We start from the raw sequence: 24,286 nt of genomic DNA, 5'->3' as shown, positions 1-24,286 counted from the left end.
GAAAATGGTCATGTGCATTAAAAGTGCTTACATTTAAGTCACATTTATCTATTTCACGTACTTTTGGATGATAAAATCGATGCGATTTGCATCAACATATTTGGTGAATTTCGCAACTTTAACAACAAATTACTTAAAAACTATAAGTGGGCGCGGGTTGGGGTCTTCACTTTTAGAATCACAAGGTCTTCAGATGCTCTTCCGACTTCTTCCGATTATGTACGTTCACTAGTTGCTGAATCTCCGCTTTGAGATTTCCTGATACGGGGATTTCCGGGATCGGCCTGACGAAGGTTGTCACGCTTATGGGCTAGGACAGCCGCTTCAGCAGGAACATTTGGAGGGTGTCGAAATGCATCATAGGTCGCCACATTATGCTGTTTATCAGATCAGTACTTACGATTGTTATATCAGGCTAGCTACTGCAGCAGCCCATAATCACGGCGGATGCGTCGTCGTTCATTGTGCAGAATCTCGAATCGTCTATCTGCTCAGCCAAGTGTGTTCATTCGACAGGCTTGAGTACCACATATCGTGGTGCGCTTGAGAATCGAAAACTACCATTCGGTTTTCCCCTCTGAGTAGCGCACCTAAAGGGTGAACACACCAAAACTGCGACACTTTGGGAAGCTTATAACTTACCCAAAGAGAATTCAATATTTTGAAATTCAAATACCATAAGTTGACCATGACCGTAGTTGAACGTAGAAGAAATTTCATTCGAATTTGATTCCTTGTTGAGTTAAAAATGGCAACCGAGCTAGAAACGAGACAAACCATTTTGCACGAGTTTATGAATGATCCGGCCTTAAGTACACGTAAAATTGCTAAAAAATTAAAGAGTGCACTATTCGACAGTTTGCAGGGTTTTAATCGGTACAAATAAGGCCTGACAGTTACGAGAAAAGCAGGGAGCGGGGGTTAGCATGGTCAAAGTGATAAAAACAGTGCTCGGAAGGTCCTCAGTGTGTTTTCGCGAGATCCGAAGATTTTGTCGCGTTATGTTGCAAAACCCGTACGCAGATCGCAGTTTTTCGTACAAAAGGTAAAGCGGAAAGCTTCATTGAGATGTTCTACAGCTCAAACAGCGNATTGATAAAAAATTTTGATTTACCTGCCGCTAGTATGTTAATTTAGTGACCAAAGTAGGGTTGACTTTAGTGTACATCGACATGTGTGTGTTTCAGAAAAACTATAACGAATTTTCTCATGCTAAGAAACAGTTTATACAAATTCTCACTATTTTCACTTTTTTAATACTAGTATTTAAATAATTTGTTGTTTAAATTTTTTGCTTCCATTAGAAAATTTTGATATAAAAAGTGCAGCTATCACTTGTACTTGCATAAATGCACGATCTTTTCAATGTTCACGTGCGATTTGTGTACAATAACCGCCCAATTCTGTATTTTCTTGATAATTTTTTTGGAAAGAAATTTTATCAAGTAAAAGCTCAATTCGCATTCTGTGTCAATATTTGTAAAACAAAAAGCTCTACGATTTCCACATGAGTGGATCTAATTTCCACATGAGTGGATCTAATTTCCACATGAGTGGAACTGATTTCATTGTCATATAGGAAAAATACGAATTTAAAAGCAAAAAAGCTTTTGACTGCCGTAATTCCGTGTGTCGCAGGTTCTAATGCCGGCACATGGAGTATTTAATTGTTAGAAACACATTTTTTAATGTACAAAATTTATACATTTCACATGAAATTTCAATTTTTCAATAGCATTTTCAATCTTGATAATTTATCAAGAAAAGAGCTTTTGATTTCTTTGCTAGAATACCAATTCTTGATAAATAATAAAAAATTGACAAATTATAAAGATTTTCAATTTATCAAGTGCACAGAATCGGGCTGTAAATGTATTTTATTTTATTTTTTAACAATATAAAACGCGTTTAACCATTTCACTACTTTTCTTCAACAAAGTAAACAAGCAAACAAATCAAAATAGCTGTATTCCCCGAACAGAAGGGTGCTACCACATGTTCGAAAATTAGGGACAGTAAAATACCCATCTTATATTTCATAATGACCTCCACAACATAAAGGTAGGTTTGAATATGTGCTTTTTAAATAACAACCTCTAAAAAATTTCATTATGGCCATTTTTTTTTACCAAAAATGCATCATTTTCTTTGGAAAATACATAATAATAATCCATATTTTTTGCATTTTTTAATAAACAATATTAAAAAAACAAGTATTTACGCCTGCGTCGATATATTTTATAATATAAAATATTTAAAAAAGGAAAATTTTCGCCTACGGCGCTATTTAAAAAAAAAAAACAAAAAAAAGCCTAAAAAGGGAAAATTTGCAATAAAAAATCGCGCGATTTTTTATTACAAATTTTCGCCTGCGGTGCTATCTAAAAAAAAATTTAAAACCCTGAAGAAAAGGGAAAATTTGGAATAAAAAATCGCGCGATTTTTTATTACAGCTTTTCGCCTGCGGCGCTATGTGTTTTGTAATAAAACCCAACATTTTATAAAACTTAAAATGTGGACTCACAAATGCTGCGATATTACTTTCCACGTTGTTTAAATCGTCTGGCAGCACCAACTTCGGTGTTCAGTTGCAACCCTCACATGTTTACTACTTCACTGCTTTTATAAAAGTTTTATCGTGGTTAAATTAACAAAAAAAAAGCATATTACTGAAAGGAAAATGGTCATGTGCATTAAAAGTGCTTACATTTTAGTCACATTTATCTATTTCACGTACTTTTGGATGATAAAATCGATGCAATTTGCATCAACATATTTGGTGAATTTCGCAACTTTAACAACAAATTACTTTAAAACTATAAGTGGGCGCGGGTTGGGGTCTTCACTTTTAGAATCACAAGGTCTTCAGATGCTCTTCCGACTTCTTCCGAGAATTCAATATTTTGAAATTCAAATACCATAAGTTTACCATGACCGTAGTTGAACGTAGAAGAAATTTCATTTGAATTTGATTCCTTGTTGAGTTAAAAATGGCAACCGAGCTAGAAACGAGACAAACCATTTTGCACGAGTTTATAAATGATGCGGCCTTAAGTACACGTAAAATTGCTAAAAAATTAAAGAGTGCACTATTCGACAGTTTGCAGGGTTTTAATCGGTACAAATAAGGCCTGACAGTTACGAGAAAAGCAGGGAGCGGGGGTTAGCATGGTCAAAGTGATAAAAACAGTGCTCGGAAGGTCCTCAGTGCGTTTTCGCGAGATCCGAAGATTTTGTCGCGTTATGTTGCAAAATCCGTACGCAGATCGCAGTTTTTCGTACAAAAGGTAATGCGGAAAGCTTCATTGAGATGTTCTACAGCTCAAACAGCGCCAGACCGAGGCGCAAAGTAGAATGTTACAGCGAAATCCCGCATTCGGAAGTTGTATGAATACTAAATTAAAAAATACAACTGCATTGTTATGGACTGCGAAACCTACTGCTATAAAAATTCAAAATATATTGCAGGTCAAGATTTTTATACTGCTGCAAGTCGTCAAGATGCCCCTGAAAGTTGTAGGCTGAAAATGAAGTCCAAATTTCCAAAAACCACATGGTTTGGCAGAGGCCGTAAGAGCAGCCCTTTTTTCCCATCCGGGACAATGAATGATCAAGTTTATCGGGATGAGTGCCTCAAAAGGCGTCTTCTGTCATTTATCAACAGATAAGGAGTAGGCCATCGTTCTAGGCGGGCATGTCAACCTGCCACTATGCCAAGGACACATTGCCGTGGTATAATGCAAATAACATCAATTTTGTACCTCACGACTGCAATCCACCCAATAGCCCAGAGCCACGTCCTATTGGGGAATATTGGTCAATTGTCAAAGGAATCTTGAAGAAAACAGGTGAAAGAGTGAAAATTATTGAAGAGTGCAAAACAAAGTAGTGGTGCGCATCGCGTAATGTCGATGATGCAGTCGTGCAGAACATGATGGCGCTTGTGTGATGAATATATAATACAAAAAAAAATAATAATTTCAAAGCCTTCTAGTTTGTTTCTGGTAGTAATTTCTAAGTGTCGCAGTTTTGGTGTGTTCACCCTTTACAGTGGCGGTCAAAAATGGATGAATGGTGTTTCTTTTTTAATATTTACAACGGTTTTCAAGCTGATTTTTATTTTTTATTTTTTTATAAAAATATGTTTTATGCTTTAACAAAAACTATATAACTTTCAAACTGTATATAAAATTACGGGAAATTTCACAAATTTTTAAAAATCAGTGCGATTTTTTTAGCCGCTCAAAACTTGCACTTATTTGACTAGAATTTTATAAGTCTGTTAACTGTTCACCCAATAAAAATTTCTAAAAATTCTGGATAAAAAGCTCGGAATTAGACACAAATTTTTGGAATTTTTCTAGGTTCTGTATAAAGTTTGAAAGTGTGATCTATATAGTTTTTGTTAATGCATGAAACAAATTTATAAAAAAATATCAAACAAATTTTTGCTTGAAAAATATTATAATATTAAAAACGAAACACTATTCTTCCATTTTTACCGCCACTTTATGTCACGGAGATATCTTGCCGGGCAACAGGTCACAGGAGGTATATATACGTTAAATATTTCGAGCTCGACATCGCCTGACCGGATAGCTCTGCTGTGACATTCTTGGGTGGTGTCCCTCGGGGTCGATGTCTTCTTCAATTAGACGATGCTGCACTGTGTGGTGTAGGATGAACGCTAATCCTCCACCATTATCTCGCTCACGATCTTTACGGAGCACATTGTAGGCGGTGCAATTCAATAGCCTGTTGCCGATCTGGGCGGGGTTGTTGTAGCCCCAACAAAACAACAACAACCCCCTGTTTTATTTTTCTGGGGTTGCTCGACTTGTCTCTAAAAATTACTGACTAGTGTCGACCACTCAGATAATTCGCGGACCACCGTTTTTATCCCTGTGGCAGAGAGGAGGCCTGTATATCTCTATAGATGATATATATTTGAGAAAAAGAAGTTCCTCTTTAAACTTCCGAACAAAGTCTAATTTTATTTTCACAACTGGATAGTTAAAAGAAAAGTTTCATTTGTTAAAATTTTAATTTACATAGGAAGTGGATAAGCAACAAGTATCGCTACAGTATTCCCCCGCCAAACTTTCAATAATTAATTATTGTAAGTCGAACTGATTAAGGGCTGTTTGAAGTTGAACTATCAGCTTTATCCAATGTACTGAAAGCGGGCTTCAGCCTGCCAACAGAAATATTCACAGGCCGATCTCATACCAAAATTGTGTAAAATTTAGGAAAACGGTTTTTTTTTTTTATCTCAAATGGACCATCATTTGGTGGTGTAAGTGGATAACGTACTTGTCCACACGAATGAAAACATGCGTCGAATTGTTTAATTTACTATTAATGAACGGTTTTTTAATCGAGTGATGAGCTGCGTCTGCAGGATAGACAGATTTCATCAGTTCAATAAATTCTTTTACGAATTCATTTTGTGGCTTGAAAAGGCTATCAAAAAACATCTCGCCGGGTAGTTCAAGTACAGCGCCGTATACCATTTGCGAAGGACTGGATCCAATATCTTGCTTGAATGTTGATCTTAAGCCCAAAAGCACAATCGGTAAATGTTCAGTCCATCTAAGAGTATCAAAACACATTAGCGATGCTTTTAAAGTTCTATGCCGACGTTCAATAATGCCATTAGATTGAGGGTGGTAAGCGTTAGTCCGAAGATGATCAATTCCGAGTATCCGTGAAAGTTCATTAAAAAGATTTGAATTGAGCTGTTTTCCTTGGTCGTTCATATCTGTGATAGGAATTGCCTCAGGCCATCTAGTATAGCGATCAATGATTGTAAGGCAATATCGAAATCCATTTGGTGGCGCAAGTGGACCAATAAGGTCTATGTTAATATGTTCAATTCGCTGTGATGGCAAACAATATTTACCAAAGGGCGATACTGAATGAGTGTCTACTAAACTTAAATCGTTTACATTGAATACAGTTAGTAACAAGCCTTGCAATATCTCTTTGCATATATGGCCATACAAAACGTTGTCGAACGGTGTTGAAAGTTGATCTAGCACTTGTATGCGCAATTTTTTGAATCTTCAATATCACCTTGTTCCTGCATGACTTTGGTACAAAAGGGCAAGCGTATTGTGTTGAAAAATCGCATACAATTGGTTTTGAGCAATCTGGAAGTTTAATGGATTTCAACTTTGGAGAGGTTGTGGAGGAGTTAGGATAATCCTTTAATTCTGGACAACTTCATTGGGCATCCGCAATATGCTCAAAATTAATAACGTTATTGTTTGTTTTTAAAGAGTCAATGCGAGATAAAGTATCTGCAGTTATATTATTTTCTCCAGGTATATGAACGAAAACTATCCGATAAAATGTAGATATCTTATTTGACATGGAGACGAAGAGTCGTGCTTTTTAGTGAAAGCCTATTTTAGACGTTTATAATCGGACCATATAACAAAATCTCTGCCTTCCAACGCGAAACGATAATACTTAATGCCAAGGTAAATGGCAAGCAGCTCACGGTCATATTTAGGTGCTATACTTTTTTCGCTTTCTCTTTGTAATATTAAGTGTAACAAATAAAATATGTACATACAAAAGAAGCAAATTCTGTTAACAAAATTCTAGGGGCTTTTTAAAAAACAACTTATTGGACTTTACACTTTTTTCCTGTTTTTTGGGAGGCCATCCTATTAAAACATGCTTTAAAATTTAAAGTTTTCCTTAAAAAGATGAAGGGCCGTTTTAAAATTGATATTTAAACGGCTCTTAAGTTTAATTGTGGATTGTTGTTTAAATGCCATTTAGTTTTTGTTGGGTTTCAGGAAACTTTAAATATGCCAAACAATTGGCAGCACTGCTGCTTGTTCCTTGAAATTGTTGTTCGATTTGCTTGTTTGTTAATATTTTATGCTGAAGAGCTGATTGTTTTTTGGTGGGATTTTGTGGGGTTAATTAAACAACCAACTAATCAATCTTGGTGGTTTGGTAAAAACACAGGGTTGCATATCTCATATTAAAATAGCCAATATTGGCCATTTAAGTGCAGATTAAATCTATGATCTGAAAATGAATAGTGGAAGATAATCAATAATCTCTACTTAAGTAGGCCATCTGACATTGGGCGTAAGTATCATTCGCCTAAAATCAAAAACGATTGTCACATAAGTTACTTTGACAAAAATTCATAGATATGTCATAACTTTTTTTATACAAACAATTCTTATATAGGTACAACTTTCGATATAAACAGGTTTTTTTCCTTTTATTCTTTGTACATAACTGTAACAGTAAAATAAAATGTTAAGATGCATTGTCTTCATTCGCAAATATTTCCTTAAAGTGAATGGGAGGCCTTGGTCAAGTAAGTTCTATATACTCTATTTTTTCATTAATAGAAACTAAGTTTTATTGTAATACTTTAGAGAATAAACTCTACCCCCACGAATATACTATTAAACAAGCAACTTAAGGAGTTTTATTCTAAAAAGGCTTCCCGGAAATATTGGCGTTCCATTTACAGCCGTAACAGTTTTATTATTTGACCGAGTACAGTTCGACTCTAACAGGATTTATATGCACAGTTGCAGCTGAAGGTACCGTTACCTCAGACTACGCCACGAATTTAAGAGTTGCCGTTACAACACCTAACAGCGCTGTCGTCTCAAACGCACAAGCTTCTATTGCGTACGCTATTGGGGTAAATAACGGTACTGGTGGGATAGGTGATCCAAGTTAACGTGAAACCGCCGACCCGTGTCTTGTGGACGTGTTTTATCAACATCTTGCGCAGCAAGTATGACAACAACGACCAACACTACTCGTTTTCATCCGGCTACAATTGCACGAACTACTCCAGCAGCTGGGGCGCCTACAAATGGTATGTCCACCGCTAGATCGACAAACTCAACGCCTTTCCATCGTTTCCGGCTGCTGTCACTCAAATAACAAATGCTTCAGCGCCGCACTCACCAGCGGGCATTTCTTCGGGGGGGTCTTTTGCTAATTTCAATTTTTTAGGTTACGCACCGGCCAGAGCTCATAAAATCTACCCATTGCCAAAGTTTGGTGGACAGCCTGAAGAATGGCAAGCTTCCATAGAAGATTTCCATAGAATTTCAGTACAATGAATTACATAGCATTATGAGAATACGTGAAGCACTGTATGGACCTGCCAGAGAAATGGTAGAAGCACTTTTATCCAGTACGAAAAATATCAATGCTATATTAAGGACGGTACCGGAAACATGGTCGTCCAGAATAGCTAATAAAGAGAGAGGATAGGTTAATGGCGTTTGCTAACAAGGTAAATAATATGGCATTATTCTTGCAATCAGTGGGCGCACAACATCATCTGGTAAACCCGACTTTGGTTAGTGAGATTGTATAGAAGTTGCCGATGACAAGTCGTATGCAGTGGGCTGAAAAATGTATGGAATTGGGTCGTGCACCTAACATAGTGGGTTTTGCGCAGTGGTTGACATGTTTGCGTAGTCTTGAAAACATGGTGAACAAGGGCAAATACTCATGTTTAGTCTTGCGCGCCGTAAATGTGTTATTTGCGAAGACGATTGTCAATCGCTTGCTTCGTGTGAAAAGTTCACTAAGCTACCAGTTGAGAGCATATGGGAGCATCAAAAAGAAATGAAAGTGTGTTCTGCGTGCTTTAAATCCAATCATACCGTAAATAAATGTTTTTCTAAGAAGTGCTGTGGCATCAGTAATTGTAAAAAATACCACAATCGTTTATTACACTCGATTCATACTGATTCTAGTGAGTCATCGACCAGTGATTGAGTAAGAGGGGAGCTGCCCCATGAAAAGGTTAGTTGCCACTTTGGTAGAAATGGAAATGAGCTTTTATTTCAAATCATGCCCGCTAAGTTAATGAATCGCGAAAAAGAGATTGTTGTGTAATGATTCATAGATGATGGCGCTGACGTCACCGTGCTAGATTGGAGTATTGCAAAAGACCTTGGCCTAAGTGGAACGAAAGAGCACCTGGAGTTATCTGAGCTCATTCCGTAAAAGAACCTACCGAAGTGGTTGAGCAAAGTATCGGCATCGCGTCACATGTAAAATAATTAAAGATATCGAAAGTATATTTCAACAAAAATTTGATTCTGTGAAAGCAGTCATTTTAATAAGAACGAAGTACTGGGAGTCAATCCAAGTTTTCACGACGTACCTTTGGAGAGTTATTCCGACGTCCAGCGCAAGATGATAATTAGCCTTACGCATGCATTTTTAACATTGCCAATTGAAGTTCCTCGGCCATAAACGGGCCCGTGATTGTTAAAACACGCTTGGGCTGGGTAATTTTTGGCCCTACTGGAGAATGCTCCACGACGAAGAGCAGAGCACTACATGCTCATCGTATTAAACACAACGACGACAGTAAAATGAACGAGATTATGTGTCAATATTTTGAAATAGAGACATGCGGTGTCAAAGCTATTGCTGCGAGGCCATTGAAGTCAAAAGCATCGATGCCAGTACTCATACTTGCAAAAAAGTATGGATAATACTCGTACTTCCAAGTATTTTTAAGGCAAACGTGAAAAGTAAACCAAATTCAGATTGCTTTGCTTTTATGATCTCTTCCCATTTGTGAGTTGAACAGACACTGCTGAAATCTGATCTAACAAGGATTTCTTAAGGGTTTTTAAAATAAACATCCCTCCAGAAAGTGACATCAGCTTATACCTAACTTGAGTCTGTTTATGCGAACACTAGTGCTAACTAATAACTATATTTTGTTTGAAAAAGGCAAGCTACTTTTTTGGGGCGATGGCCGCAAAGAAGTCAGACCCTGATACCTCTGCATCACATGTCAACTAACTTGCAACTAGCTACTTTTGGACATAAAATATCAATAAAAAACATTTTGTTAATTTGTTATTTATTTTTATTTTATTTTTTTAATTGTAATTTATTTAATTTATATTCACCTGGGAGTGGCCAGAAGTGATTCTTGTGCGTACGGTTCAAATCGCAGCTCACAAAGTCCGGTTATTTATGACCACGTATCCTCTGGATAGCAACCAAACACCCGTTTGGGAGCGAGCTAAAGTGGGAAGGTGTAAAACTTCGCGTGCGATGGGATTAGGTCCCGCCACGTTAAAACCCCGCCCATTGAAAAAGTTCAACAAGCCTCGGATGAACCCCCTTTTTTTGATGACGACCACGGCAAGCGTATAAAGGACTATTATTTGAGGGTATGCACCTGGAATATCCGGACCCTTAATGGGGAAGGTGCATCTGCCAGGATGGTTAATGTCCTCGGGAAGACAAGGGCCACCGCCATCCAAGAAGTGCGATGGACGGGGCAAGGAAAAGTAAGTGTGAAGCCTTGCAACGTCTACTATGGTTGCCACGTAAAGGAGCGAAAATTCGGTGTTGGATTCGTGGTAGGAGAGAGACTCCGTCTCCGAGTAGTTCACCCCGGTGGACGAACGTCTAGCCACAATCCACATCAAAGCGAGATTCTTCAACATCTCGCTCATCTGCGCCCATACCCCGACGGAAGAGAATGACGAGGCGTTTTAATGCCAAGGTGGGCAAGGAAGGAATCTTTGACGCCACTGTCGGAAAATTCAGCTTCAACGACGAAACGTCCGATAACGGACTGAGGCTGATCGACTTCGCCGGGACCCGAAACGTGGTAATATGTAGTACTAGGTTCCAGCATAAGAACATCCACTAAGCTATATGGCTGTCTCCAGATCGAAAAACGAGAAACTAAATCGACCATGTTGTGATAGACGGAAGGCACGCTTCCAGCGTTTTAGACGTACGTACACTCCGAGGGCCAAACATCGACTCGGACCACTGTCTTGTAAACAAGATACGCACCCGCCTCTGTGCAGCAAAAAATGTGCGCCCAACAATACAAGGAAAGCTTAACGTCGAAAAGCTGCAATCACAACAGACGGCCAATTTATTCGCCACTCGACTCACATGCCTGCTCTGAGAGCTCTCTTCAACAATCCGACATAACCAAGCAGTGGAACCACATTTCCCGATCATTAAGTACCGCCGCCGAAGAAGTAGTTGGATTTTAGCGAGCCCGAAAGGACAACTGGTACGATGAGGAATGTCAAGAAGCCGCAGAGAAAAAGACGTCGCCTATAGTGCCACGCTACGATCGGGCGCAACGCGAGCCATGTGGGACCGTTATAGGAAACTGAAGAAGGAAGCGAGACGTATTTGCCGCAATAATTAAAAAAGAGCCGAAATGCGTGAGTGCGAAGAGCTTGAGATGCTTGCAAATACAGTCACCACAAGTGAACGATACTTATAACAGCTCATACTGATATTGACTTCGGCAAAACAGTATTCGGAGTAAACGTGCACGAAACCAGCAACCGCCGTATTTGAGCGACTGCCGAAAGCACGATACTGCATTTGGACGGTTGCCGAAAACACGAGAGCTCATTTGGACGGTTGCCGAAAACATGAGAGCTCATTGGGATGGTTGGCGAAGGTAAGACGCCGAAGTTCATTTGTTGCAGAAGTCGTTTGACTTGTTGCTGAAAGCCATTTCATTTGTTGCTGAAGGCATGTTTGATGGATTGCCGAAGTCATGATACTGTATTTCAAAAACAATTCAACGACATTTGCTTGTTTGAAATGAAGCATTGATATGTACATACATACATACATACGTACGTATGCACATTCCTCACAACTAGCCTGCCAACACGCTCTTGGCGCCAGCAGGGAGTAAAGAAATTGAATGGTAGACGCGCTGTAAATACATACATACATACGAGACGATAAAATACCCTTTACTACATTCGTCGTGCCTTCGGCAACAAGTCAAATGGCTTTCAGCAACAAGTCAAACGACTTCTGCAACAAATGAACTGCGGCGTCTTGCTTCGCCAACCATCCCAATGAGCTCTCATGCTTTCGGCAACCGTTCAAATGCCGCGTTTGCTAGTTTCGTGAACGAGCATTCAGAATACTGTTTTGCCGAAGTCAATATCAGTATGAGCTGTTATATGTATCGTTCACTTGTGGTGGCTGTATTTGCAAGACAGCACGCTATGTCATCCTGTAATTTCTTTTAGGTATCGATACTACTAAGTCAACGCGCTGCTCAGTCATACAAAGCAGCAGTATTGATTGAGTCTCTGGTAGGGCTAACTTGAAACCATGCACCATTGGCGACAGAATTGAGATATTGAAAACGGTACAACGTAAATAATTGTAGATTTTTTGTTGCATATTTGTTGTGGAAAGAAAAAAATTGTAGTCTCGTTTTTTAAGAAAAAATGGTATGTAGTGCTATTTTGACTCCTTACACGTAGTCGATAGAATTAAGATATCCTTTATGTCACTATGCCATTAATTATGGGCTACATTCTGCACCCCGTCGGGAAAAGTCCCGATTTCCGAATTAAGTTCCGAAGAAAAAATTGTTTGCATTCCATTCTCCGACGGAGATGTATAAGTTGTTCGAATTTTCGAAGTTATTTGTCATTTACATCTTTCAAGTGACAGCTTATTTTGAAAATAGAAAGCAGTTGCAAGAATGAGTTATTTTAAGAAAAAAGCAAAGAAAACGTTGTAGCAATAAAAAAAATGCTAAAAATTATGGAATTCATTGCTGCTGGTATTTTATTAATCGAAGAAGATGAATATTCAAGGAGTAACGCAGAAAATATAAAACGACAACTTAGAGACGCCTGCGATCCCTTTCAGTTGAATGTTAAGGCGTAAGTGTAAGACAGATATCAACATTTAAAAATTACAATTAGGTTTCTTTCAGATTTAAAAAGAACTTTCCGATAAGCAAAGATTCCTTTAAATATTTGCTAAGAATATTGGATCAAGAGTTCGGTGGCCCGACAAAGAGTTCATCAATAACGAGTCTGAGCCGCTTGGTAGCTTTCTTAAGGTTTTTTGCAGAAGGAGGCTACCAACACGGAGTTGGTAAGGACTATGATGTCGGAATGACGCAGCCCACAGTATCGAAGACAATATCGCTGCTATTAAATGTTTTTGAAAGGAAGGTTTGCCAAATCTTGATAAATTTTATTATGGACGAGTCGGAAGTAGTAGAAGCAAAACAAGATTTTTACTCAAAGGCAATGTTTCCAGGAGTAGTAATGTGTAATGACGGTACTCACGTTAAATTAACAGTACCTTCGCCGGAGACGTTTCTATTTTTCAACCGAAAAGGCTGTTATAGTCTTATGGCCTTATTCATAAAAAATAAAATAGGTTCAAAGAGCTCTCTAAAGTGACATTTCCATACAAAATTTCGATTTATAAAGCAGTTAAAGTGTTCTTTATTTTTTATGAATTTGGGTATTAATGTAATGATAGTAAGTTTGATATAATTATGTATATACAAAGTAGATATGTATGTATGTAACTTTTGAACGTAACGTTTTAATTTATTTTAGATATGCGACCATAAGTTGAGAATAAGAGCAGTAGATGCACGGTATCCAGGACGTAACCATGATAGCCATATTTGGAAGTTAAGCGGCAATTTAGAGAAGGAAATACTAACACGTGGCTTCTTGGTAGTAAAAAGCTGTACCATGTAGCTTACAGATAAATATTAACAAATATTCTTCTAGGCGATGCCGGCTACCCACTCGAACCTAGGCTTATGACCCCTTATAGAAATGCAGCTGCAGAGTCGCCAGAAAGAATTTTCAATGATTACCATTCAAAAACACGAAGTGTGGTAGAAAGAATAATTGGTGTGTGGAAAAGCCGATTCCGATGTGTTTTGGGGGAACGAGCTTTAAATTATGTTCCTCTAAAGGCCTGCCAAATTGTAAACGTAGCTTGTGCTCTCCACAACATATGTATTCACTTCCGCGATGACCAATTTGAACCGTTGCCTGAGAGAGATGATGTGGAAGAAATTGAGCCCGATTATGACCCGGAATTTGAGAATCTTCGGAGTGATGCTGAACGAACACGCCAAAGAATTCTTGCAACTTTTGCGTTGTGAGTGTAACCAAACCATTAGAAAAGCTTTAAATGTACATAGTATTTACCTAGAATATATCTTATCTGGAAATAAATGAAAACTTGTGTCCTTACTTCAACTCTTATCTTAATTTATTAAAAAAGAAAATAAATATGAACATTCCATTTCTCTAAAAAACATAATCAACTAAAAATATACGTTTAATATTTACATCTCTCACTCGCCTCAAATTTTGCTTGTTTTAATTCGAGTGCTATAGCTTCTAATTCTGGCGCTTTTTTTTTTTAAATTATTGCGTTCCCTTAAAGCAATTTCTTTGACAGCATTATGTCGCTTAAATTCCTTCAGTTTTTCTTTTTCTATTTCACATAGTTTTTCTATGCCGCGATAAACTCCTGCCTTCCACCGAAGCTTAACCCACCTTGAAGGCCTGAGGTGCAAGTTTCTAGCCCGGTCAGCGAAATCACTTTATCTTCTAAGGAGCTNCAGAAAGAATTTTCAATGATTACCATTCAAAAACACGAAGTGTGGTAGAAAGAATAATTGGTGTGTGGAAAAGCCGATTCCGATGTGTTTTGGGGGAACGAGCTTTAAATTATGTTCCTCTAAAGGCCTGCCAAATTGTAAACGTAGCTTGTGCTCTCCACAACATATGTATTCACTTCCGCGATGACCAATTTGAACCGTTGCCTGAGAGAGATGATGTGGAAGAAATTGAGCCCGATTATGACCCGGAATTTGAGAATCTTCGGAGTGATGCTGAACGAACACGCCAAAGAATTCTTGCAACTTTTGCGTTGTGAGTGTAACCAAACCATTAGAAAAGCTTTAAATGTACATAGTATTTACCTAGAATATATCTTATCTGGAAATAAATGAAAACTTGTGTCCTTACTTCAACTCTTATCTTAATTTATTAAAAAAGAAAATAAATATGAACATTCCATTTCTCTAAAAAACATAATCAACTAAAAATATACGTTTAATATTTACATCTCTCACTCGCCTCAAATTTTGCTTGTTTTAATTCGAGTGCTATAGCTTCTAATTCTGGCGCTTTTTTTTTTTAAATTATTGCGTTCCCTTAAAGCAATTTCTTTGACAGCATTATGTCGCTTAAATTCCTTCAGTTTTTCTTTTTCTATTTCACATAGTTTTTCTATGCCGCGATAAACTCCTGCCTTCCACCGAAGCTTAACCCACCTTGAAGGCCTGAGGTGCAAGTTTCTAGCCCGGTCAGCGAAATCACTTTATCTTCTAAGGAGCTTATGGGCCTTTTATTAAAACTACCCCGTCCAGTAGCTCGAGACTCCATTTTGTTGTGGGAAAGCTTCTTTTTAACGTAGCTCTTCCAATCAAGCCATGTCTGAAACCAAAAGATACGTTAATAAAAATTTAAAGCAAATTGTCATCAATTGTATATATAACCTTTCGCCACCCTGCCCAGTCCCTGCATGGTGGTCCCAAAGCATTCAGCTCGTTAGCGGCTTGCTTCCAAAAGTCTTCCACATCACTTCGACCTGTGCAATGTCCTTCCTGTTGCTGAGTAGCTCTACCAACAATTCGTATTGGCTTGGATTGGTGTTCCTCGGCCTATTATGCATATATTTCATATAAATACAAACGCATAAAGTATTTGTACAATTTTGTACATACATTTTATTTAATTCACAGTACTTAAATGTGAAAAATTTAAGCAGATTCCGACGTTGATCTTCTTTCGGGAAAAACTACCTACGAATAACTGTTGCGAAGTGATCCGGAATACATACACTTGAAACTTGAATTTTCGTAATTTTGGAAAATTCGAATAACAGTTCGGAGACTAGAATGCCAAGGTTGCCACTGTTCTTTTTTCGTAACTACGACGGAAATTCGACGTGGTGCAGAATTAGGCCCTATACCTTTTGACTTAAAAATTTGTTCTGAAAATAAGAAATTTGTCGCATTCGTTTTTCTCGGAAAAATTTAGTTGACCGTTTTTCGAACAAGATTTAGGCCCCTATTGCGAGTGTCGACTGGCAGTAGAATAGAAATTTGTCGATCGATTCGATGATCTTTTATTTTGCTATTGTGTAACTTGATCGATAAAAATTTGTACTATTGTGAATGGTTGACTGAATTGTGAACAGCTGTTTGTTTGTTTACATTTGTTTCTTTAGTGTTTCATTTACATCATTTTTAAAATAATTGCTTTATTATAAAATTTAAAAAATTTATAAGTAGAAATATGGTTAGTGATGAGAAAGATGATGTGGAAGCTAATAGATTAGTAGAGTTGGCTAAAGCATGGACGGAATTATGAAATTTGTCGTGTATGTACATATGTGAATTTCATGAATAGAAGTTACCTTCCAGATGCTTCATGGTCTATAGGTTTTACAGGTTTTTGCAGGAAAAGCGGTTTTCCTCATTAATAAACTTTATGGAAGTTTAAGAAATACGGTGCGGTTTAGTTATTTGTACAATTATGTTGGGTATTTGTGTCCAAACGCGTGAGCCGAGTTTAAAAACTTTAACATACAAGTGTAGTGAAAGAATTAAACTTTAATTTAAAATAAAGATTTCAAATTAGCGAGCACTAGTTAATTAATAAATTATGCAGTTTTTTGGAAACTTTAATGTTGGTTCTGCGCAAAAACACTGTGGATAACGTAGTCGGACTTATATGCACAAGATATATTGCATATCTTTCACAATAGAAGCGGAGCTTCCGCCCCTACTCTTTCCGAAAATTCCTATGCCTATGTACTCATTCTCCTGCATCACCTATATAGTTTTCTCTTTCCACAACAAATTTACAACAAAAAAGCTACAATTGATGCCGTTTTAATATTTTCATTATCTCAATTCTATCGACTAGGTGTATAGTGCCAAGTAAGTACTAAATATCATTTTTTCTTAAAAAACGTAGCTACACATTTTTTCTTTCCACAACAAATTTACAACAAAAAAGCTACAATTAAAGCCGTTTTAAGATTTTCGTTATCTCAATTTAATCGACAAAAGGGCATGCTAAATTTTGTTCGAAAAATGTCCAAGTCGATTTTTTTCCAGAAAAACGAAAGCTAAAATGTTTTCCTTTCACAACAAATTTTTATGTCAAAAGCTACAATTAATGCCATAGTAACATATTGGATATCTCAATTCTATCGACTAGGTGTCAAATTAGCACTACATACCATTTTTTCCTTAAAAAGGAAAGCTACAAATGTTCTCTTTCCACAACAAATTTACAACAAAAAAGGTACAATTAATGCAGTAGCTAACTTTTCCAATTTCGAAAGGTGTAGCGCTAACTTGACACACGTGGGCCGGCCTGGCTTCAATCTCGTTTCAACTCAACATCAAAAAATAAAAAACAAAATAAGCTTTTTCTAATAGCTGTCGCCCCTCGGCAGGCAATGGTTAACCTACGAGAGTATTTCTACCATGAAAAACAGCTTCTACTTTAATTTTTATGTCAAAAGCTACAATTAATGGCATAGTAACATATTGGATATCTCAATTCTATCGACTAGGTGTATGGTGTCAAGTTAGCATTACATACCATATTTTTTTTTAATTACAGCTAAAAATTTTTGTCTTTTCACAACAAAGTTACAACAAAAAAGCTACAATTCCGTAGTTAACTTTTCCAATTTCGAAAAGTGAAGTGCTTACTTGACAGACGTGGGCCTGGGTTCAATCCCGGTTCAACTAAACATCAAAAAATAAAAAACAAAAAAGCTTTTTCTAATAGCGGTGGAGATATTTAGAGATGCCTTTTTAAGATATAATCGCAAAAATTTGTAAACCTCATATAGATTTTTTTTGGCGAAGGCGTTTTAGCGATCGCGAAAGGTGGAATCCGGCTGCTGATCTCCCAGTGAATGTGGGATTTCTAGCGCGACGAAAATTCAGTCCTAATGTCGCTCGTTTCTGAAAAATTGACAGCGTGTGATAAGCTTGTTGCAGCGTGTGAACAGCTCATGATCGGGAATACCCAGGGTATTACGGGGCGTAGAACTGCCTCGGTACTTAATATTGCTACACTTAGCGTAGAAATAACGACTACATTAAAAAGTTAGATAAGGAGAGATGGTGGTGGATAGAATGCAGGTACGAAAAGTTTAACGTTTTAAAAAGAAATACTTTTCGTCAGAAATAAAATCTCCACCTTTTAAGGCTTTCTAATCACAGTACAAAGACTCGTTATAACCCGTTTATCATTCAGTGCAAATAAAACAAAACTTGGCGTGATAGACCATTATATATGTACTATATGCACATGTATCTCTCTATGAAAATCACGTCGCCGAACGGGAAGTTTTTTTCTTGGTCGCAGGGCGTGGTATGTTTTTTGAGCTCGAACATGCTTATATTATACTAAAACGCAGTATATACTTTTTACTATCCCCTTTTGAAATATAGGTTTGACATGTACCTGAGCGATCGGAGCCCATTACCACTTAACTACCCAGGGCATTCCGGTGCGTAGAACTGTCTCGGTACTTAATATTGCTACACTTAGCGTAGAAATAACGACAACCTTAAAAAGTTAGATAAGGAGAGATGGTGGTGGATAGAAATGCAGGTGCGAAAAGTTTAACGTTTTAAAAAGAAATACTTTTCGTCAGAAATAAAATCTCTACGTTTAAAGGCTTTCTAATCGCAGTACAAAGACTCGTTATAACCCCTTTATCATTCAGTGCAAATAAAACAAAACTTGGCGTGCTAGACCATTATATATGTAATATATGCACATGTATCTCTATGAAAATCACGTTGCCGAACGGGAAGTTTTTTTCTTGGTCGCAGGGCGTGGTATGTTTTTTGAGCTCGAACATGCTTATAGTATACTAAAACACAGTATATATTTTTTACTATCCCCTTTTCAAATATAGGTTTGGCATGTACCTGAGCGATCGGAGCCCATTACCACTTAACTACCCAGGGCATTACGGTGCGTAGAACTGTCTCGGTACTTAATATTGCTACACTTAGCGTAAAAATAACGACAACCTTAAAAAGTTAGATAAGGAGAGATGGTGGTGGATAGAAATGCAGGTACGAAAAGTTTAACGTTTTAAAAAGAAATACTTTTCGTCAGAAATAAAATCTCCACCTTTTAAGGCTTTCTAATCGCAGTACAAAGACTCGTTATAACCCGTTTATCATTCAGTGCAAATAAAACAAAACTTGGCGTGATAGACCATTATATATGTACTATATGCACATGTATCTCTCTATGAAAATCACGTCGCCGAACGGGAAGTTTTTTTCTTGGTCGCAGGGCGTGGTATGTTTTTTGAGCTCGAACATGCTTATATTATACTAAAACGCAGTATATACTTTTTACTATCCCCTTTTGAAATATAGGTTTGACATGTACCTGAGCGATCGGAGCCCATTACCACTTAACTACCCAGGGCATTCCGGTGCGTAGAACTGTCTCGGTACTTAATATTGCTACACTTAGCGTAGAAATAACGACAACCTTAAAAAGTTAGATAAGGAGAGATGGTGGTGGATAGAAATGCAGGTGCGAAAAGTTTAACGTTTTAAAAAGAAATACTTTTCGTCAGAAATAAAATCTCTACGTTTAAAGGCTTTCTAATCGCAGTACAAAGACTCGTTATAACCCCTTTATCATTCAGTGCAAATAAAACAAAACTTGGCGTGCTAGACCATTATATATGTAATATATGCACATGTATCTCTATGAAAATCACGTTGCCGAACGGGAAGTTTTTTTCTTGGTCGCAGGGCGTGGTATGTTTTTTGAGCTCGAACATGCTTATATTATACTAAAACACAGTATATACTTTTTACTATCCCCTTTTGAAAAATAGGTTTGACATGTACCTGAGCGATCGGAGCCCATTACCACTTAACTACCCAGGGCATTACGGTGCGTAGAACTGTCTCGGTACTTAATATTGCTACACTTAGCGTAAAAATAACGACAACCTTAAAAAGTTAGATAAGGAGAGATGGTGGTGGATAGAAATGCAGGTACGAAAAGTTTAACGTTTTAAAAAGAAATACTTTTCGTCAGAAATAAAATCTCCACCTTTTAAGGCTTTCTAATCGCAGTACAAAGACTCGTTATAACCCCTTTATCATTCAGTGCAAATAAAACAAAACTTGGCGTGCTAGACCATTATATATGTAATATATGCACATGTATCTCTCTATGAAAATCACGTCGCCGAACGGGAAGTTTTTTTCTTGGTCGCAGGGCGTCGTATGTTTTTTGAGCTCGAACATGCTTATAGTATACTAAAACACAGTATATATTTTTTACTATCCCCTTTTCAAATATAGGTTTGACATGTACCTGAGCGATCGGAGCCCATTACCACTTAACTATAATCCTTTGCTCATAATGAAGCATGACAAGAGAAATGAATATCAAAATCAGCTTGTGCGTGCCACAAACTTAGTGATAAGTTCTATGAGATTTTGGCGTTCATTACAAGCAGATCTCTTAGAACCCGAGATTTACCATTTGAATGCAAAGAAAAGTGACACCCAAGGTTTTCGGAATTTAGTGCGACTCGTGCCGCGTAATGTAGCCACCTATGCAGCATATGCTTTTAAGGCTTTTCCATTGGATATGAGTCAGTATAGCAGATTGTTTGGAGTATCTAGAATACCAGGGAAAGGAAAAGATTGGTTGGTGCAGCATGAAAACTCAAAACATATATTGGTTATGCGTGGAGGAAACATGTATTCTGTAGATGTGTTGGACAAAGATGGCAACATAGAACAACCTAGAGTGATTATGCGTCGTTTAAATGCCGCTTTAAATTTGGATAAACAGGCCGGACCGTCTCCCGTGCCCATTGGTGTTTTGACATCTATCAACCGAGATGAATGGGCCACCGTGCGGCAGCATTTAATCGAGAATTTGGGAGCAGAAAACAAACGTTTAATTGAAACGGAAGTGGATTCGGCGCTATTTTGCTTATGTTTCGATACTCCAGATGATCCCGTTTATAATGAAGAAAATTTTGTACCATTGCTAAAGCACCTACTTGCTGGAGATGGAAAAAATCGGTAAGGTAATTTCAAAGCAGTAAAAAGGATATTGAGGCTTAAATTTTTGTTGTCTTAAACCCTGACTTAAATTAAATTTCATACATAGATCAAGAAAGTTATTAACATTCTTTTGTAGACTTATAAGCTGGTTTGGCTGCTATAATTATTAAAGGAAAGAAATAGAATTCGTTAAACAAATATTTTCCAAGAGATTTAAATAAGCAGTAAGATTTTTTTACTTATACCTTATTTGCCAATATTATTTTGTAATTGAATTCAAAAAAAAAAAGGATTGAACGTAAGGAGCAATTTTATTGGCTTAAATTTCTAGTATGACCCATGGAGCGGGCTTAATCGCAATGTCCGGTATCGCCCAGTTCTTACCGGATTCGCTTTTTTTTATTTATTTATTTATTTAAGTCTATGAATTTCAATCCTTACAGACTATGAACAATTGTAACTTAGTACAAACTATTAATATACATTTTATATATATTTCAATAAAACTATAATACAGAATTCAGAAGATTCAAAAAAGCAATCCTTGAAAGGGAAAATCCAGATCAGCATTACTAATAAGGGAATTCAATTGACGCAAAGCGCTAGTAATGGGGGCATTACTGGCGTACTTAGTTTTAAAGTTATCCACATAAAAAGGGTAGAAGTTCCGAAGAGATCGCTGGGAAACATTAAATCGAATCCTTTCCAACACGTAAGGACAATAAATGACTCCAGTTGTGATATAATGGGTAAAGAACAGACACAGTATAGACCTACGAGCTTCTAAGGACTTGAGACTTATAAGCAAGAGACGATCAGAATTGGATGGTATGGGATTTATATTTTCAATTAAGGACTAGAGTCTAGACTACGTTTTTGGCGTATACATTACCTGGGCTCGAATGGTAACATCTGTTCACGGATCGAAAACTATACGGAAGAAAATTACGTGATACGTTGTATAAACTGAATGGGCTAGTGAGTATGCTCACGTAGGTCACAAACTGAAAAATGTGTTTTTACGTGACGAGTAATACGATATCGTATAGGACGATACGAGCCCTGCTCTTACTCTCCGCCCAATAGTAGCTCATACTACAGAACTACATACATATGTATATAAATTGCCTTTTATAACAGCAATCTAAATGTGTTTTTTTTATACTTATTATTTTAGCTGGTTCGATAAGTCTGTGTCACTAATAGTAAGCGCGGATGGTACAGCTGCATTAAATTTCGAACATTCTTGGGGCGATGGTGTTGCGGTCTTGAGATATTTTAATGAAATATATAAAGAAACAACCGAAAATCCTTTTGCAAGTCCTAGTTTGGAGTTAGGCAATGCGGGAGACACAAATGCCGTAAGGTCAATCACACTAAAGACAGATGAACTAATAAAAAGTGCGGTAGAGAAAACGGTTTTTACTAATAACCAATTAATGAAGCGGCTTAATATAGACATGCTTCGTTATCCGCAGATAAACAAGGTTTTATGCAAACAGCACGGCTTAAGTCCTGATGCGATAATGCAACTTTCTTTTCAAATTGCATACAAGCGTGCATTTAACGGTTATGTTGGCACTTATGAATCGTGTAGCACGGCTGCGTTTCGACATGGTCGTACTGAGACTGTGCGACCGTGCACCATGGCAACAAAAGAATTTTGTGAGAGCCTTATGCAAAGCCAAAGTAAGAATCTTGAATCAAAAGAATTATATAGTTCTATTAAACGGTGTTCCGAAGTGCATAACAAGTTAGTGAAAGAGGCTGCCATGGGGCAAGGCTTCGATAGACACTTGTTTGCCTTAAAACACCAAGCTTTAGTACATGGTAAACGTTTACCACAAATATATGACAGCGAAGCATATGCAAAAATCAATCACAACATAATCAGTACATCAACATTATCTTCAAATGCTTTGCTGGCGGGCTCATTTGGTCCTGTAGTTGCGGATGGATTGGGTATTGGGTAAGCTATAGTATGGGTGCAAAGATCGCGATACTAATAGACACTTATTATAACAGATATTCAATACAGGATGGCTATTGTGGTGCGATAGTATCGTCTTACGAACAACAGCGTGATGGAAAAGAATTTGTTCACAACCTTGAAGCAGCATTAAAAGACATACACACTATTTTAAATACAATTAATTAGCATGAGTTATGTTTTTTAAATAAATTTTTAAACAGACAATTATTTTTAATCCGTAACTGTCTGAGCTATGTACTGGATATGTTATCATTGCATAGTGACCCCAATTCACTTATACTGCTTCCTCAAAATAGATGACAAGAGTTAAAAAAGTAAATGCACAAAATAATACCGAGATGGATAATATGTATAACTAACTTTTAAGCAAAAAAATAGATTCAATACTCATAAAAACTTAGAAGTACCGTTAGTTTCTTCAGTACCCAGTGATCGGAACTAAATCAGATTAGTATGGGACCATTCATGAGGTACCATCTTTCCTATAAAAAAAAATGATCGAAATAGAAATAATTCCGACGAATTGATAACCTCCTTTTTGGCAGGCGGTTAAAAACGTAAGTACATGCTGTCCTTGGTTATGCTAAATGACGATGTATGTAAGAAAATGTAACTTTATTATTGAACGTCGCATTCGTGCTAATCACTGAATGCATCGTATTCCGTTTTATAAATTATAAGTATATGCTTCGTTCGTAGCTATTCGAATTCAGTGAAAGCATTTTCGTAGAGTTCACAAACAATTTGACTACGGTGGATTCAGTGATAGCCCTGATTATAAAAGTTTGCCACACTGTTGCAACTGCTCAGCCGATACTGTTCTGTTGTTGTTGTTGTTGTAGCGGCTAGTCAACCTCGCTCTAATCGGCTTGTAAAAAGGTAAGTACATGCTGTCCTAGGTTATGCTAAATGACGATGTATGTAAGAAAATGTAACCTTATTATTGAACGTCGCATTCGTGGTAATCGGGGCCATCACTGAATCCATTGTATTCCGATTTTCGTGAAATATACAAAAACTCGATCACTAAATCATAGCTAAAAAAAGGAAGGAATTAAAAGTATATGCTTCGTTCGTAGCTATTCGAATTCATGTTGTGGTTCTGCTTGTTCTGGGAGGGAGCGGTGCCAGGTTAGGCATGCTGGCAGCCCGGCTTGAGCTCGTCGGCCATAGGTGTGGTCCTTGCCACAACTTCCAACCCTCAGCCACCAACAAAAAAACAATATCATGCCTGGGAAAAGAAATAGACACGTAACTATAGAGAAACAGATTCAGAGATAGCGTTAGAAGACTGTCCTGTCAGGTGGAGACATCCCACCCCATCT

General features: G+C 37.4%; 1 protein-coding gene across 2 annotated transcripts in view; it reads left to right on the top strand.

Moving 5' to 3' along the window:
- CPT2 (Carnitine palmitoyltransferase 2) overlaps positions 1 to 23,198 on the top strand; it is a 53,052-nt gene extending 29,854 nt beyond the window's left edge. For both annotated transcript variants that reach the window (XM_017616126.1, XM_017616127.1), the window contains 3 exons: positions 20,252 to 20,986; positions 22,146 to 22,937; positions 22,994 to 23,198. In XM_017616126.1, coding sequence (XP_017471615.1) covers positions 20,252 to 20,986; positions 22,146 to 22,937; positions 22,994 to 23,126 — 1,660 coding nt within the window. In that variant the 3' untranslated portion in view covers positions 23,127 to 23,198. The remainder of the gene's footprint in view (positions 1 to 20,251; positions 20,987 to 22,145; positions 22,938 to 22,993) is intronic.
- Positions 23,199 to 24,286: the final 1,088 nt, after the last annotated feature.

This window comes from Rhagoletis zephyria, unplaced genomic scaffold (genome assembly GCF_001687245.7).
Source record: "Rhagoletis zephyria isolate East Lansing unplaced genomic scaffold, Rhagoletis_zephyria_1.1 Rzeph_scaffold_01154, whole genome shotgun sequence".
NCBI lineage: Eukaryota > Metazoa > Arthropoda > Insecta > Diptera > Tephritidae > Rhagoletis > Rhagoletis zephyria.
The sequence above is the reverse complement of the archived record's forward strand: the minus strand, read 5'-3'. Positions and strand labels throughout refer to the sequence as shown.